The sequence below is a fragment of the Monodelphis domestica genome, chromosome 2 (assembly GCF_027887165.1).
Source record: "Monodelphis domestica isolate mMonDom1 chromosome 2, mMonDom1.pri, whole genome shotgun sequence".
NCBI lineage: Eukaryota > Metazoa > Chordata > Mammalia > Didelphimorphia > Didelphidae > Monodelphis > Monodelphis domestica.
In genome coordinates, this window is record NC_077228.1 from 286,307,718 (window position 1) to 286,325,961 (window position 18,244).

The 18,244-nt window shown below is 43.6% G+C and overlaps 1 protein-coding gene across 1 annotated transcript in view; it reads left to right on the top strand.

Annotated features, from left to right (window-relative positions):
• The window catches only part of PTK7 (protein tyrosine kinase 7 (inactive)), a 92,340-nt gene extending 86,351 nt beyond the window's left edge, over window positions 1–5,989 (top strand). Inside the window, exons 18-20 of the mRNA XM_007483943.2 lie at window positions 2,765–2,916; window positions 4,307–4,485; window positions 4,961–5,989. Of these exons, the coding sequence (XP_007484005.2) occupies window positions 2,765–2,916; window positions 4,307–4,485; window positions 4,961–5,121 (492 nt within the window). The 3' untranslated portion in view covers window positions 5,122–5,989. The remainder of the gene's footprint in view (window positions 1–2,764; window positions 2,917–4,306; window positions 4,486–4,960) is intronic.
• Window positions 5,990–18,244: the final 12,255 nt, after the last annotated feature.

Here is an 18,244-nt window from a genome sequence, read left to right on the forward strand (position 1 = left end):
TCCCTCTAATTTAGTGGAAGCCTGACCTTCCTGGCTACCTTAGAATTAGTGTGACTAAAAGGAATCTTTGGGCCTCTTTTAACAGCATCCACATTTATACCCACAGGCCAAGAGAGCAACATCATGTTTCTGTGCATCATAATCACAGTTGCTTGACTTGCCTCGGGACCAATGCTAGTTATTCCCCAGCTCTGGGCAATCCCCTTTGCTACACTCTTATTTTCCCCCTAGAGACAAAAATCTATGCTTTACATCCTCTCTCCTTTGGAGACTGAGAAGCTGCTTATGTAGTGGAAGGAACACTGATGTCAGGAGGTTCTAGTCCCAGTTCTACCACTAACCAGCTGTGAAACTTTGGGCAAGTTACTCATCCTCTCTGACTTCCAGTTTTCTTTACCTGTAGGAAACAACACTATAGGGGAAACTGGGTGGCTCAGTGGATTGAGAGCCAGGCCTAGAGATGGGAAGTCCTGGCTTCAAATCTGGCCTCAGACACTTCCCAGCTGTGTGACCCTTACCAAGACCATATCATATAATAATAGCTAACAGTGATTTTGGGTTTGCAAAGTCCTTTACAAATATCCCATTTTAAGCTCTGGTATAACCTATATCAAACTGTTTACCATATTGTAGAGAGGAGGAAGAGGGAGATAGAGAATTTGAATCACAAAATGTCAGAAAAAAATTTTTTTTTCTACATGTAATTGAAAAAATTTTTTTCACACCCCCTCCCCCCAGCAAAAAGAAAAATACTTTTTATCCTTACAACAGCCCTGGGAGGTAGATGCTATTATTATCCTTATTTTACAGAAGAGAAAAATGGGTTAAGTGACTTGTCCAGGGCCATACAGCTAGTACATGCCTGACACCAAGTCCAGCATTACTCCATCCACTTTGCTATGTAGCTGCCATGAGATAATATGAAGTACTGCTACTGGGTATTATCTATCAACACCTAAGCCAAAGTTAGATGATGGAAAGAACACCAGGCTTAAAGTTGGGCAACTTAAAAAGTTTCAAATCCTGATCTAAAGCTTATCATTTACCTCTGGACAAATCATTTAATTTCTCCACCCCTCAGTTCCCTCATCTGTAAGATGAAGGCTAATACAACAACTTTGGGAGATAGACAATGAAAGTAAGGACAAGTTCCTTAAAATCTTAAAAGCATTACAAACATTTATTAAACTCCTATTATGTGCCAGGCATTGTATTAAGTGATAATAATACAAAGAAAACCCAAAGAACAGCATCTGCCCTCAAGAAGTTTACAATAGTCTGAGAATTGGGGAGAGAACACACAAACAATCATGTGCAGATAAGCTAAAGACAGGATAAACTGGAAAGGTAATCTTAGAAGCAAGACACTTAGTAGAAAGGGGGATTGGGAAAAGCTTCTGATAAAGGCAGAATTTTCATTGGAAGAAAAGACAGGAAGCTAGCAGACAGATGATGGAGAGAATTCTAGGCATGGGGAACTGCCAGTGAAAATGTACATTTTGAAGAGATGAGAGTTCCCTATGAAGAAGAGCAAAGAGACCATTGACACCCATCAGACTGACTAATATGTCAGCAAAAGGAAAAATGACAAATGTTTGAGGGGATATGGGAAAATAAAGATACTAATGCACTGTTGGTGGAGTTGTGCATCCTGGAGAGTACTTTGGAACCATGCCTAAAAGGCTGTAAGACTATGCAATACCACCACTAGGTCTGTATCCCAAAGAGATCAAAGGAAAAGGACCTATTTGTACAATAGTATTTCTAGCTGCTCTTTTTGTGGTGGTAAAGAATTGGAAATTGAGGGAATGTCCATTACCTGGGGAATGACTGAATAAATTATGGTAAATGATTGTGATGGAATACTATTGTGCTTAAGAAATGATGCATAGGATGATTTCAGAAAAACCTAGAAAGACCTACATGAACTGATGCAAAGATGAGCAGAAATGGACCTGTTTACACAGCAACAACAATAGTGTGTGATGATCAGTTTACCTAGTCTGATCAATACAGTGATAATTCTGAAGGATTTATGAGAAATGCCATCCACCTCCAGAGAAAGAACTGATGGAGGCTGAATGCAGATTAAAGCATTATTTTAAATTTTCTTTGCAATGTGACTAATATGGGAATATGTTTTTGAATGATTTCACATGTATAATATCACATTTCTTGACTTCACAATGGGGTGAAGGGGTCTTGGAGGAGAGAATTTGGAATTCAACATTTAAAAATTAATATTTAAAAAATATTTTTAAAAGCCAAAATAGGGGAAGAACAGCTAGACTTGAGGTCAGGAACTTCCCACTTAATTCAAATTTCCTAGATACTTTGTATACATTCTAAGACAAAAGGAAGGGTTTAAAGGGAAAAAAAAGAGCCAAACAGGGTTTTATATTTGATCCTGAAAGAAATAGGGAGCCACTAGAATATATTGAATGGGATGGTGACATAGTAAGGCCTACATTTTTTAGGAAGTTCAGTCTGACAGCTGAATAGAGGAGAGATTTAACTCTGGGAAACCAACTAGCAGGCTGTAGTAATATAGAAATGTAGGTTATCATTGACGTTTTCTATGGTAAACACCCTTCCAAAATCTTAGATTGAAGAAATTTAGGTCGTAAGCATTTCAGAGACTTGCCCAAGGGCACACAGGTGGTGTGGCAGAGGAGTAACTTCACTGGTCTCATTTCAAATCTGCCACCTTTCAATCAGAAGCTTCTCTGACCACCCCCTCCCCCTTTATTCTTCTCCCTGTCAGGTATCCCTTTGTACCCAAGTGGCTTTGGGTATGGAGCACCTCTCCAACAGTAGGTTTGTGCACAGGGATCTGGCTGCCCGAAATTGCCTCATCAGTGCCCAGAGACAAGTGAAGGTGTCCTCCCTGGGCCTCAGCAAGGATGTCTACAACAGGTACTACCAATGTACCCCTTCTAGATGCAATACCTACCCCTTCCTAATGGATGACAGTTATAGAAACCGTAACTATTGGGGCAACTAGGTGGCTCAGGGGATAGAGAGTCAGCCCTGAAATTTGGAGGCCCAGGGTTCAAATGTGACCTCAGATACTTCCTAGCTTTTAGGCAAGTCATTTAATTCCAGTCACCCTTACAGAAGAGAGCTTCTGCCTTAGAACAGATATATAGCATCAATTTTTTTTTTTAATAAACAAGGGATACTCTAGTCCCTAGGCTTGGCTCTGTATCCACTAAGCCACCTAGCTGCGCCACTCCCCCCCCCCCCCCACTACTGGTTCTAAAATAGAAGAAAAGTATTTTTTTTTAAACCCTTCCATCTTAGAATCAATACTGTGTATTGGCTCCAAGGCAGAAGAGTGGTAAGGGCTAGGCAATGGGGGTCAAGTGACTTGCCCAGGGTCACACAGCTAGGAAGTAGCTGAGACCAGATTTGAACCTAGGACTTCCCGTCTCTAGCCCTGACTCTCAATCCATTGAGCTACCCAACTGCCCCCTGAAGAAAAGTATTTGAAAAACAACAGCAATGTAGGGGCAGCTGAGTGGCTCGGTGGATTGAGAGCCAGGCTCTGGGGTTCAAATCTGGCCTCAGACACTTTGTAGCTATATGACCCTGGGCAAGTTCCTTAAGTCCCATTGCCAATATACAGTACTGATTCTAAAGTGGAAGGTAAGGGTTTAAAAAAAAAAGGCAAAAAACCACTATAACTATAGGACAGAATATGGGGGATTCGGAGAAGGGTCCCTACTACTCTCTCCAAAGGTGAGGGAGCATTTTTACATATTGGTGCTCAGCTCTCTTCTTTCCCTTTACAGTCTCCTTCGCTCCACAAATCCCAAAGTTAGGGTCACAGAGATGGCAAAGAATTGACCTCATGAAGAGATCTACTCACCCATCTCACAGCCCAGTCTAGACTGGAATAACAAATAGGCTTTCATGTTTTTGAGAGCAGAGCCCAGTTCCCATCAGCAACACCCCAAAGTGTTACCAACCCATTCTTATCAAGAGGTGTCATTACCAGGGATTGGGATGAGGAGGTCCCTGGGACATACCACATACATACTTTTAATAATTCAAGGTCTGCTTTTATGTTATGGCCATTAGTTGTTCCATGTGGGACCCTAGTTTTAAAAAAATAGACACAAATCTCTTTTCATTTGATCCTGGAGGCTTTCCGAGTTCTCAATTAAGCCCCTCTAATGTAACAGATAGAAAATGTTAGGGGGTCTTGGGAGGTAATGAAGCTTCTGGGGCCCTCCCCACATCAGGGACTGCTGCCCTGGCCCCAGAGCAGCTGGTAAGGACTACATGCCCTTTTGCTCCGCAGCGAGTATTACCATTTCCGCCATGCCTGGATCCCGTTGCGCTGGATGCCCCCAGAAGCCGTCCTGGAGGGTGACTTCTCTACAAAGTCAGATGTCTGGGCTTTCGGGGTGCTGATGTGGGAGGTGTTCACCCATGGCGAGATGCCCCATGATGGGCAGGCTGATGATGAGGTGCTAGCAGGTAAGGGCCTATACCCAGGAGTGCAGGGGAGTAGATCAGGCTTTGAACTTAGAAGACCACCTCAGACATTTTCTGGCTGTATGAGCTTGGGAAAGCCACTTATCCATTATTTACCTCAGTTTCTTCACCTGTAACATGAGGGGGTCAGTCTTCGTGGCCTCTAGGATCCCTTCCAGCTCCAGAGCTATTATTTGACTGTAAATTTGGGGAGGGGAGTGGTGGGAAGCCACACTCTGCTCCTTCTCTCTATGTGCAGCTCCCCAGTGAGTAGCTTGTTCTAACCCTTCTGGGCCCCTGGGGTTCTTGGCTCTCTACTGCTTTTGTTGAGGGACTCCAAGAAAGTCCTAGAAGAGGTCAGTGGGCCTGGGGGGAGTGGAAGTGATTTAGTGCACAAGTTGTAAGCCCTGTGCTTATGGGGGGAGGGGGAGAGAATATTGGAGGGACAGAACTGAGGACCCTTCCCTTTCTTCTGCAGACCTGCAGGCTGGGAAGGCACGGCTCCCGCAGCCCGAGGGCTGCCCTGCCAAGTTGTACCGGCTGATGCAGCGCTGCTGGGCCCCCAGCCCCAAAGATCGGCCGTCTTTCAGCGAGATCGCCAATGTGCTCGGAGAGAGCTCTGCTGATGGAAAGCCGTGAGGAGGGAGTCCGGGGGCAGGCTGTGTCCCAGGATGGGCAAGGGATGGGGGGAAGCCCAACAGGGAGTGCCAGCTGCTCCCGGGGACCGTTAGAACATGACCTAGCGGCAAGATGGGCACGGGTTCCCTCTCCCCTTCTGCTCTTGGGCTCCTTGACCGGACATGGACAGGCAGACCTGAGGCCTAGGCAGAGCCTGGGCTCTTCCTCCCCTTCTCCCTGCAACTCAATCCCTTGCATCTCTGCTCCTTTGACCCCTGTATTGGCTGGGTCAGTGGGACCTAAGGGGTGGGCATCTTCATCCCCCCCTCACCAGGAGCAGTGTTGGCACCTCAGGTAACAATAATGAGCAGCATAGGCCTTCTCTGTGCTCTGGGCACTCAGCCCGACCACTTAACCTGCCGATTTCCCAGGAAGTCAGTCCAGGCCACGTCCTAAGGTATCCAGACCAGGCATCAGGGCTAGGCTCAGGTCTAGGAGTCTCCAAGGGCCCAAGTGAGCGAGGTACATGATGACTGCCTCAGTTTTCAGAGGGGACATGCCTGAGTGTGTGCCTGCTCCGAATGCCCCAGGGGTCTGGTCTCTGTGCCCGGCCTCCTCCTATTACCCTCTGCCTTCCCTCTCCTCCCCCCTTACTAAGTGCCTGGCAGATGAAGGAGTTTTTCAGGAGCTTTTGACACTATATTTACTGCCCCTTTTGTATGCACCGTGGGCGAGTTTTGTACTTAACTTCAGGTGGGGTTTGTGGGAGGGGGAGGGAAGGGAGGATCTGGAGGGGTGGGGAGGGCCGGGCCATCCCTGCCCCGGGCCTGCCATGGGGATGGGGTTTTTAACTCGCTGCTCTCAATAAAGAAGCCCTTTTTGTAACTTTCTTCTAAGGCTCATGAGCTGTTCTCCTCAATCCTACCCCTACTTCTATGTCCTCTTCCCTCACTGTGCCTTTCATGGGGTCTGGTGGGGTTTCTGTGGTTGATTCCAGTATATTCATGCATGAAAATTGCTGCAGCCACAGGAAGAACTCTGAAGAAATTGGCTCCTGGTACTGGCCCAGCTCTAGGCTTCCCTCCCATCCCTGTCAGCTAAGACTTGGAACTGGGCAGAATGAAGGGCTTAGTAAGGGCAGGATTCATGGAAGGAGGTGATGGTAAGAGCCTTGGCTCCCATTCCTCAGCCTTCGTCTTAGGAGTCGTCTTGGCCACTCCATCGTACTGGTTTCTGGCTGTCCCACCTCTCGTGCTCAGATTTGGTCAGTTAGTGAGTGGGATATTAGGAAGGAAACAGGATCCAAGGTAAGATTGAGAGTGGGTTTGTCTGTGAAGTGGTGAGGGACACTGAGGAATTGCTAGATCCTTGGAGGTTAATTGGATCGAGATAATTTATCAGAAACAAAGGTGGCTCTGCTTTTCTAAGCAGTCATCTAAACTGCTTTGATTTTTAACTTCATTCATTAAACCTCTGATCAAGTCTCCCTTATCCTTAAAAAACAAATACAAACAACCAAAATTCACCCTTTTAATCTGCATCCTATTCCTCCCTGTTCTCTCTTCAACACTACTAAATCTTCTCTCATCACAGTCACCTGGGATCTTCTAGTCAACAAATTTGACCTATAATTGAGGACTTTACACAGTCCTCCTTCTCCTGGACTTCTGTGGCATTAATATTACTGACTACCCTCTTCTTCTCTTTTAAAAATGTCATTTCTTTTTTTTATCATGCAGAACACACTTCCATATTGATCAGTTGGAAGAGCACACTCATACAAAACCAAAATCCCAAAATAAAACCATAAATACACTGATAAGAAAGTTAGGCTTTGATATGCTTCCATCTGAGTCCAACTGTTCTTCCTCTGGAGGTGGAGAGCATTCCCCATCATCAGTCTTTCGGGATTGTCCCAGGTCATTATATTTCTGAGAATAGCCAAGTTTTCAGTTGATCATCATACAATATTGCTGTTATTGTGTGCAGTGTCCTCCTGATTCTGCGTATTTTGTTTTGCATCAGTTCATGCAGATCTTTCCAGCTTATCAATTGTTATAGCACAATAATATTTCATCAGCAACATATACCACAATTTGTTTAGCTATTCCTCAACTGATGGATATACCCTCAATTTTCAGTTCATCAAATGTCAGTTCTATGGACCCTACTTATAATTCATTCCAGATATTACTTTATTAAAGGGATGAGGGTTCCTCTCCTTGGTTCATCACCAACATTCCTTACATGGACCTGCTAGGGTTTTATCAGCTCTCTTTTTCCTTTAACAATCTCCTTGACTTCAAGAGCTTTAGTGATGGCTCCAGCTCTGACTTCCTGTGGAATCTGAACCCACATTTTTCAACTGGTTTTTAGAAATTACATCCCCGGAATTCCCTTGACTTCAGTGTATCCTAAACAGTAATCCTTAGAGAATCACAAAGTCTCAGAGTTGGAAGGAATCTTAGCAGTCTTCTTGTCTAAACCATAAATGCAAACAAAAATTCCTTCTTAAAATAGACTCCATAAGTGGTCATAGAACCTTTGTTTAAAGACCTCCAGTGATGGGGAACCTGTCCCCTCTCATAGTAGCCCTCTCTACATTTGGGTAAATCTAGTTATTAGGAAGTTTTTTTTTTCCTTACAGTTGTGGGAATCAGATTGTACAGAACCTTAGATTAAATTAAGTGGTCAGATTTATGCTTTAGGAAGATTATTTTGGCAGCTGTTTGGAGGATGGCTTGGATAAGAGAGAGTCTGGAAGCAGAGTTGGCAAGCAGAGGCTCTGTTTGTCTAGGCAAGAGATGATGAAGGTCTGATGAAGTGGAGGTGGTGAGTGGAGAGAATTAGGGATAAGTAATTGTGGAGGTGTAATCAAGATTTCACAGCTGGTGAAAAGATGGCTAACTGAGAATGGTGATGTCTTCAACAGAAAGAGAGATGTTTGGATGGGGAGGCAAAGTTTGGATGGGGAGTGGCAAAGGCATTGCTTTCTCTTTCTGAAAAGGTTGACTTCTAAGATGTATGGGAAACATTGAGAAAAAGCTATCGAGCCAGCAAAATTGTGTGTGTGTGTGTGTGTAATTCAAGAGACAGATTAGGACTAGATTAATATATTTGAGAGTCATCTGTATAGAGATGATAATTCAGCCCATGGAAATTTATGAGCCCTTTCCTAAAAGTGTAGAGAGAAAAGATGACCCCAGGAAAAGCCCTGGGCAACACCTGTGCTGAAGGCAGGGGTGGTGGTGGCACAAGATGGATAAAGCTTCAGCAAGAGAGACTGAGGAACAGCTATGGAGGCAGGAATAGTACCAGAAAATAGCAGAATTATAGAAACCTAGAAGTTAAGTATGGGAATGAGGAGAATGTATTCATCATTATCAATAGCTGTAGAGAAGTCAAGATGAAGACAGAAAAGGCTGTCCTTTCATATATGAGTTGAACTGGATGAATGAAGTTCTCTCCAACTCTCAGATTCTGTAATTGTGTGAGTTAGCAGTTCAGAGATCATTGGTAACCTTAGAGAGATCAGTGTAGTAAAATAAGGTTAGAAGCCAGATTTCCAGAGATTTCAATGTGGAAAAAAGGGGAGGGACTTGGAGATGGCAAGTATAGATGTTTCTTTTCAAAAGTTTAGTTGTGAAAGTGTAGACATATATTAGATGACAACTTGAGGGGATGGCAGAATTGAGGGAAAATACGGGCAGACCCAGATAGGATATGTAGGCATTGAGGAACAAGCCAGTTGATAGGAAAGGTTGAAGCTGAGAGAGACAGTGATCACTGAGCCAAATTCAGGCAGAAACAAGGTGATGGAATGAAGGGCACTATTTGGAGAGGAGGAAGTTGGCTTTTGTAAGGAGAAAGATCACTTCCTCCTGGGAGGTGGGAATATAGGAGAGGAAAAGTAAAGAGGAAGTTCATGGTGAATGATTTCTACTTTCTTAGTAAGAGGTGGAAACAATTTGATGAGAAAAAGTGAGATGGAGAACAGCATAAAGAAACATTTTAGAATATTCCCTGTGGGGCCAGCTAAGTGGCTCAGTGGCTAGAGAATCCAGCCTGAGATAGGAGGTCCTGGGTTCAGTCTGGCCTCAGATACTTCCTAGCTGTGTGACCCTGGACTAGGCAATTTTTTTGGTTTTGTTTTTTTAAAAAGTCTCTGTGGGGGGAGTGGGACAATAGTGGCTTAGTTGTAATTAAATAACTTGAATTTGTAGTGGGCCCAGTCAGATGGGGTGATTTCCTCTAGTCAGTGTTTAAAATGTGCTGCAAGTAGAGGAAAAAGATGGTGAGGATAATCCAAAGTTGAGAGAATAGCAAGACCCAAATGGTCCTCAGCTAAAGAGAGGACAGTGGAACTGGTTGGCTCATACCAAACAGAAGAGTTGGTGTTTTATATTAGAGGCAATGGAGAAAGCTTTATGTTAGAGTTGGTAGGGAATTATTCTTTTTCCTCTTCCCTACAGTAGGTATTAACTGACATTTGTATAAGATTTCAAGATTTACTCAGCACCTTTTTCCCTACGTTGGACTATCTTAGTGTTTGCTAAGAGGATGGTTTAACCCAGGCAAGTTAATTCTCTCCAACAACGTAAAGGACTGCTCTGTGGAGAGCTCCAGCTAATAAACTCATCCTGCTTGACACCCACGAGGGCAAAACTAGCTAAGGGTGATGATATAAGTTTTCAGAGACAGAGTCAGGCCTAATATTGGGGAAAGTTTTCTAGTAATTGGAATTTTCCTTAAAGTAGAGTGGACTATTATGGGAGATGATAGGTTCCCCTTCGTTGGAGGTCTGATAGTGAAGATTGGATGGCCAATTTGTTGGAGACGGTATAGACAAGATTCTTAGGGGCCATTTGACAAGATGGTATCCAAGAGCCCTTCCATTCTTGAAACTGATGCACTGCACCTGGATGAGCTTCCACTGAGGCAATATGGTATGATGAGAAGAGTCAGTACTAGTTATGATGCCTAGAAGTATCTTAATATCCTGGCTGTGCTATATACAAGGTCTTCAACAAATCTATCTCTCAGAAAGGCTCAGTTTCCTCTACATAATGTAATATTGATTGGATGATCACAAAGCAGGGGGATATGATGGAAAGATGCTTTGTTGGGGTGGGGAGTAGTTAGGTGGCACAGTAGATAGAGAGCCAGGCCTGAAATTGGGAGGACCTGGATTCCAATTTGGTCTTGAGACGCTTCCAAGCTGTTCTTTGATACCTGGGAAAGTCACTTAACCCCATATACCTTGCCCTTTTGACAGAGTTGTTACTAAGACAGAAAAGTTTTTGTTTGTTTGTAAAGAAAAAGATGCATAGCCAAGCCATTGACAAATACTTTATTAGGCTGTCCATTTGACAAAATACAAGCCAAGTCTCTAAGTAAAGCCCTAATGGATAGAAATGATTATATTTTTGTCTTTTTTTCCCCCATAAAAAATGCTTGTTGATTGCTTAAATGCCTATTGTCTGACAGCTAAATACCAAGTATAGAATAGGTAGGCTCTTTTGGTAGGAGGTGGGGGGTAGGGTTAAGAACCTGTCTGGATGACTAAGGCCAATTCCTAGAATCCTGGATTTGGACTCCAAAAAAACACTTTTTAAAAACTACCTGTGTGAATTGCTGAAATAAGTTTTGGGGACAGTTTTCTCGTCTCTAAATGAAAGGGTTGGACAGTGGAAAGTGGAAAAAAGCATATTGGTTGTGGTAAAGGTCCTGGGTTCAGATGCCCTCATTGACACTGCCTGTATGACCCTGGACAAGTTATGTTTAACCTCCCTGGATCCTAGGTCCCTTACCTATGAAACAAGGGGCTTAAACTAGATGGCCTCAGGAGCCTTCCAGTTTTAGCTAGAGAATCTTGGGACCTTCCAAGCTGATGAATTAATTATCTCAAAGGTGATTGCTTGTTGCTTTATCTTCTTTGAGCTGAATCTGCAAGACCTTGATAATACACTGGTTTCTACTAACAAGGTGGGAGTGGGGAGTATAACATTTCATTTTCCTAGAGGGGGAATGTAATTTCTTTCTAAGTGGGATATTGAAGGCCTATAGTAGGACAGTGTAGATGACTGAAAAGTCAAGGGCCTGATCCATAACCTGCCTCAGCTTCTCAGCTAGATATAAGGTAATGGAGTAACAGGAGAAGGAATCATGATGCACTTAGTCAACTTGAATTAGAGCCTCAGCCCTTACTAACATTTAATAGCTAGTCACTTAATCTGAATTTATTTTCTCCCTTAATAATACAACTCACAAAAGCAACTTTACAGGGAATGTGGTGAGGAAAGTGCTTTGGGCAAATGGTTATTATATGAAAGAGTTTGTGCAGGTTAGGGTTGAGTTCTGATGTGGGAAATAAATTGTGTTCATTTTAGAATATAGAGTAGTACAGTGGAAAAAGAGGGAATCAGAAGTTCTGGGTTCACATCTCTGCTCAGTCACTACTTCTGTATCCTTGGACAAATTATTTGACCTCCTTGACCTCAGCCTCTTTATTTGTAAAATGGGCTTGTTTCAGGGGGTGGGAGTGGGAGGGGATAGATTAGATAGATGGCCTCTGAGGTCCTGTGCAGCAAAGATCCTTCCCAGCAATCATCCATACAACCTCATAGATGGTCATAAAGAGATCTGAGATCTTCAAGGCCATCATTTGGTCTTAAAGTCTCTTCCCTCCTGGCTAGGTATCACAGTGGATAGAGTGCCAGGCCTGGAATAAGGAGGATCTGGCCATAGGCACTTCCTAGCTATGACCCTGGGGAGGTCACTTAACTCCTGTTGCCTAGCTCTTGCCATACTTTTGTCTTAAAATTAATTGTCTTAAAATTAAGACAGAAGATAAGGTGGTTTTTTTTTCAAGTTCCTTCTTGTTCTATACCTTGACATGTCTCTGAAACTAGGCTTTTCTAATGGGTTTCTTAACCCAGAATTTCGAGATTGTGTAGACTGGTGCTCCCTAGGCAGCAAGCATTTATTGAACTCTAATGTGCAGTGGGGGTTAAGTGACTTGATTTGCCCTTGGTCACACAGCTAGGAAGTAGCCAAGGCCAAATATGAACCCAAGACCTCCCATCCCTAGGTCTGGCTCTCAATCCAACTGAGTCACCCAAATACCCCCCCCCACACACACACACACCTGCTTTCTTAGTACATTATTCCATGAAGGGAGGAAAGAATCAGTGACCAATCTTAACCTTGAGTTTGAATAGTAGAAAGGAAAAGGACAGATGGAGGAAGAGATGAAGGAAGAAAAAGTAGAAGGCAAAAAAATGTAGAAAAGGAGAGTTAATGCTGCCTCAGTGGGAGGAAATGCTCCTCTAAATTTGTGACACTTATGCTATGCTATATACATACACCCCTCTGTCCCAGAATGCTCGTTTTTCCAACTGTGTTCATTTGTAGGAAACAGTAATAGTGTTTCCACATATGAAGATGATACAACACTTTTCAGCAGCCTTTTTTCCCCAGTTTACAAGGGTGCTTGCTTATCTTCTCTTTTTGGAATTCTGGCTTCATTCTTCTTGTTTCTCCCAACCCTCCAGGTTTTTATTTCCATTGAATATTGTAGTTCAGGTTTTTTTTTCTCCTGTGTCAGGGATAGACTTGCATCTTTTCACTCTCTTCTTATGTGCAGTCTCCCCCATGAATCTAGCAGATTGAGTTTCTGACATGGCTAGTCATGTTGAATATACCAGATTCAGCCACTGAATCTACTGAGTTCTCCCTGGTGGAATGGAAACAATATTAACATTCTTGGATGAGAAGATTTTTAGTAGATCACTTCTAATCCTCCAGCTTCAATTTCCTCATCTATAAAATAAGGTGTGAAAATAATAGATTTTCAGTTGGACAGGACCTGATGGCTCTCTAGTTCAACCCTTACATTCCCTCCCACCATTGTACCCAATGAGTGGTCATCTAAGTGTTTGCAAATATCAAGTGAGAGAGGAAATCCATTTTGGTTATACTGCTGGACTTGTTACATGTTTTCTATCAAAGCCTGTTTCCTGGTAACTTCTGTCCTCCTAGGTTACCAGACATGTCATGTCAGTCCCTCTTTCAGAAGACAGTCTACTTAAAAAAACCAGCCATTTGTTATGTCTTTGAGCTGATTTTTCTTTTGCCCAAGGACCATAGGATTTCCCATCTGATTTGCAGCTGAAACCTTCATATATGTTGTCTCTCTCATCAGATTGTGAGTTCCTCAAGAGTAGACTGCCTTTTCTGTTTGTATTGCCTGACTCTTATATACTTGTTTGGTTAGATGAATATTTCATGCATTTAGTTGGTTTTCATACAGCATGATCTCTGAGTATTATCATCCTTGTTGCCCTCTTCTGGTCACTCAAATTTACCAATATTCTTCTTAAATAGAACCCAGAACTAAATATAAATATGAATACTTCAGATGTGATCTGTCACAGGTATAATAAAATGGAACAAGCTTTTACATTCTTATTTCCTGAATGCTAGCCCTCTCTTAATGCAGGCCAAGATTATTGTATTAGCTTTCTTATCAGAGGTTCTCTCTCTCTCTCTTTCTCTCTCTCTCTCTCTCTCTCTCTCTCTCTCTCTCTCTCTCTCTCTCTCTCTCTCTCTCTCTCTCTCTCTTTCTCTCTCTCTCTCTCTCTCTTTCTCTCTCTCTCTCTCCCCCCCTTCCTCCTTCCCTCCCTCCCTCCCTCCCTCCCTCCCCCCCTAATCTACAGAGTCTGGCCAAAAAAAAACAAACATGGAAGGATTCCCTGTAAATTAGGAATATCTTAATTTGAGATCCCTGGACTCAATCCATGTTTATATAAATGTATTTCCTTTGTAATCTCTATTTTATTTTATGCATTTAAAACATTCTTCTAAGAAGGGATCACAGTTTTCACCTGACTCTCAAAAGTAAAGATGCTCTAGATGATGAAGTCTCTTACAAGTCTACAGAGAACAGAGAACATTGTACTAATTGCTTCAAGCATAGAAAGACAGTACTTAATAAATGGGATTCAGAACAACTCCAGTTTAGCCTCTAAAGTCCATAGATGGAAAAAAGTAGATGAATAATTGCTTATGAAATTTACATACAGTGAATCAACTGCTCTGTCAAGCCCAAACCAATCATTTTTTTTTCTATTATCTTGGATGGTCATTGCAGATGCTGGGCTGGGCCTAACTTGAAAGAACTCAAATATGGATTGCATTTAAGAAATTGTGCAGTTCATTTAAATCATTGAAACAAAAACTAAAATAATTAACCCCTTAAAACACAGATTCATCTAGTGATACTTATGGTTGTGAATCATGGAATACTAAGTGTTTTTTTTTAATAATAAAAACTGGACAACTCAAAGGACACAAAAGAGATGTAATAGTAAGCATAAATAAGATTATAAGTATATTTACTTGCAGTGATTTTTATTGGAAAAAAAAAGTGCCATAAGAAAGATTAAATGAACCAAGTAAAACATGATAGGCTTAGTCCCTATGAGATGCTGAGGTCCAGAGGAAGGCCACTAGGCTCATTGAGTGGACTCCCTGTGGAGAATTATATGATGACTTGGAAATAAATTGCAAAAGATAAGATGTTACATGAGATCCCAGTGTGGTTTGATAGAAAAGTCACAATGGATTTGGACTTAACTTGGATGGAAACTTTGGGTCTGCTTCTTAATGATTTTGGATAAAACCAGTTTTCCCTTCTCCTGAGTCTTTAAAGTTTCATCTTATGTAAAGATGAAAATTGGACTAATGTCTTAAATTTAGAACCTTAATTAAGTTCTGTGACTCTTTGAAAGTGTGTTTCCAAGCACTCTAGGAAAGAAAAAAAACTTGTGGCCACTAGTGCAGAGATGTTTTCAACCACATATATCTCAGGAATATGTGGAAAGCTCCAAGGAAGGAATGTGGGGACCCCAGCTGGAATTTTTTGTTATGATCCATTACAGGGAAGCTGGAGTGCAATTTGGCCATGATTAAGCCTAATCTATACCACTAGTGTAGTGTAGTGAAAAGAGCACTAAATTCAGGAATTGGAGGATCCAAGTAGAAATCCCACAGTAACAATACCTTTTGTGGTGACCACCTTGGGCAAATCATTTAATACCTCTGGACCTCTTTTCTTCATCTGTAAAATGGGGAGAGGAACAGATGGAGAATGGATGGCCTGTGAAGTCCCTTCCAGTTTTAGTTCTGTGATCCTCTATAGATAAATCCTATGCTTGTAAGATCTGTTGGAAAACCCCTACTGAAAAGAGGGATCAGGGTTGAACAGGGAAGTATCATATTCTCTCATTTCCTAGGTAAAGCTGAATCTCCAAGGATGACCTTGATCTAGAAAAAGAGTTAAAACATATCTATGAGGCAGCTAGGTGTCTCAGTAGATAAGAGAGCCAGGCCTGGAGTCAGGAGGACCCAGGTTCAAATGTGACCTTAGACATTTCCTAGCTGTGTGACCTTGGGGCAAGTCACTTAACCCCAGCTGCCTAGTCCTTACCACTCTTCTGCTTTAGAATGAATATTATTGATTCTAAGACAAGGTAAGGGTTTTTAAAAAACATCTATTAGACAAAATGTGGGTTAATTACTAAAATTTAGACAGGCTTTAAAGAAAGCTGATTAGGTTTTGCTTTGCTATCCCCATATTACAGATTCAGGAAGCTGGTATACAGAGGCAGTTACTTAAGGTTTTCTAAATCCCAAATCCAGGATTTTACTAGAATTACAAAATTTAATGAGAGAATTGAGAGGCAGCTAGATAAAGGTCTATATTGTGGCTTGGACTAGATGAGCAAGATTTGGCTTTCCTATTCCCAGTCATAAATGGATCATCTTCAGTCCCATATATTCCTACATAGCTCCTTATGGATACCTCCCCTATCAAGGCAATTTTCATGGGCAAAAGCTGAAATCTTGACTTGTAGACTATATATTGCTTCAAGAAACTTACTAGGATTTTTATCTAGTAAAGTAGTTCATGGTCTGAGGCTCTGCTAATGAGAGAAATCATAGACCTTTAATTGTTTTGTAAAATATGATGTGTTTGTATTTTAAGTTTTTCCACCAAGTATTACCTGGTGACTCAAGCTTGGGAAGGGGTACATGGATTATTCTCAAATTTGTATTGTGGGACTTGATAAACAAGTCCATGTTCATCTATCAGTACCCAGTATTATTAATTATCTAATAATATGCCAAAGTGCTAGGTGCTAGGGATAGATACAGGTGCATGAAACAATCCCTTGACTCCTTTGTTGTTGTTGTTTTTAAAACTCTACTGTGTATTGGTTCCAAAGCAGAAGATGGGTAAAGAGCTAGGCAATGGAGGGTTAAAGTGACTTGCCCAGGGTCACACAGCCAGGAAGTGTCTGAGGGCACATTTGAACTGGGGACCTCCAGTCTTTTAGGCCTGGCTTTCAATCCACTGAGCCATTCAGCTGCCTCCCCTACCTTTGGAATAAAGCACTGAAATGAAGACTACAAAGAAGACATAGGTTTGAAGCCTAACTTTGCTCCTTGGAGTAATTATGACACTTCACAGCCAATTTCCTATTATCCTCTGTAAAAGGAGGTGTGGGGGAGGGAGTCCACGGGTTGTAAATGATCTCCAAAGACCCTTCCAGTTCAAATTCCTATAGATCCTATTCTTAGTTTTTATTTTTCCTATGAAAAGATGGTCATCATAATGACTTTTTCATTCTCTCAACTTCAGAAATCCCCTCTACCCGATGTTAGAGGGGGACTAAAAAGTTTAGTTCTTTGTCCAGCAGTTCTGCCCCACAGGCCTCTGAAAGGAAGCTTAAACTTCTCCTGGCCCCTTAAAGTGGAAGCTGTGGTTTCAACTCCCATTCTTCCCCCGCACCCAGAGCTAAGGGTATTTGGAGTCTTAGATCTCATACACTAGCGGTGTGACCCTGGGCAAGCCACTTAAACCTCTGCTTCAGTTTCTCATTTGTAAAGTGAAAGAGTTGGATTTAATGACCTCTTATAGCTCGAAATAATCAGGAGCCCCATTTCTTCTTCCTGATGTAATTTCTTTCAAAGATCTTCCCCTTCCCCTCAAGGTGGGAAGATAATGGATGAAAATTTAGGAGCTTTTCTTTTACATTGGATTTAGATCCCTAATTAAGAGGGAGATTGGGGAGGAATGTTGGAGGTCTGAGCAACAAAGGTCAAGGCCAGCACACAGTTCTCCTCCTCGGTCTTCCCCGACCTACCCTCCCCCCCACCTCCGGAATGTCGCTTTCCATGGTGCCTGTTTTGGTAAACCTGGCCCCCTGCGCAGTCTTCTACCCGATCCAGCCTGGGCCCCTGATTCCTCCCCGTTTTGCCCCTTCTGGGTTCCAACTTCCTTTTCTCTGCCCTCAGATCTTTCCTTCCCTCCTCGGGATGTGCGATCTAACCCACTTCATCTCCCGGGTTTTCCTCCGCCCCTTCTACTCCATCCTATGGTTCTCTCAACCCCCACTGTCCGGAGTGGGCGGAGACCATCCCGTCTCAATTGCCTGTCTCTTTAAGAGACTCCGGAGCCTCCGACTCCGCGCCTCGGCCTGACGCTAGAATGACAGCAGCTGGCCTGGTATGCCAATGCAAATGAACAGCCCCCCCGCAAGGCGGACCAATGGGAAACGGAGGTGCCGGAACCGCTGACCAATAGGGCGGGGGCACTGGGGCTCACCATATAAGGAGCGGCCTCGCCATAAAAGGAAACATTGTATCTCTTTATATGGGGGGAAGGGTCGGGGGATCCCTCCGCCGACAGCGCGTGGTCCCGGCCCCCTCCGCCCGCTCGCCGCCGCCGCCGCCGCCGCCGCTGCCGCTGCCGCCAGCAGCTGCTGCCTCAGCCCCGGCCCCCGGGGGCACGTTGACGGCCTCGGGGCGCGCCGCCCGAACTCTCGGACAGGGGGCGCTGCACGCGGTCTGGGGCAACCCGGGCCACCGGGGCAGGAGCTTGAGGCCCCGGAGCGGGCCGTGCAAGGGGCCCCGGGCTCGCGGCGGCGGCGGCAGCAGGAGCAGCAGCGGCGGCGGCAGCGGCAGCAGCAGCGGGAGCCGAGTCGGGGCGGGGAGGGGAGGCCGATGGCGGCGGCGGCAGCAGCAGCAGCAGCTCCGGCCCCGCGCTGATTGCCCGCCCGTCCGGAGGCCAGCCCGCCCG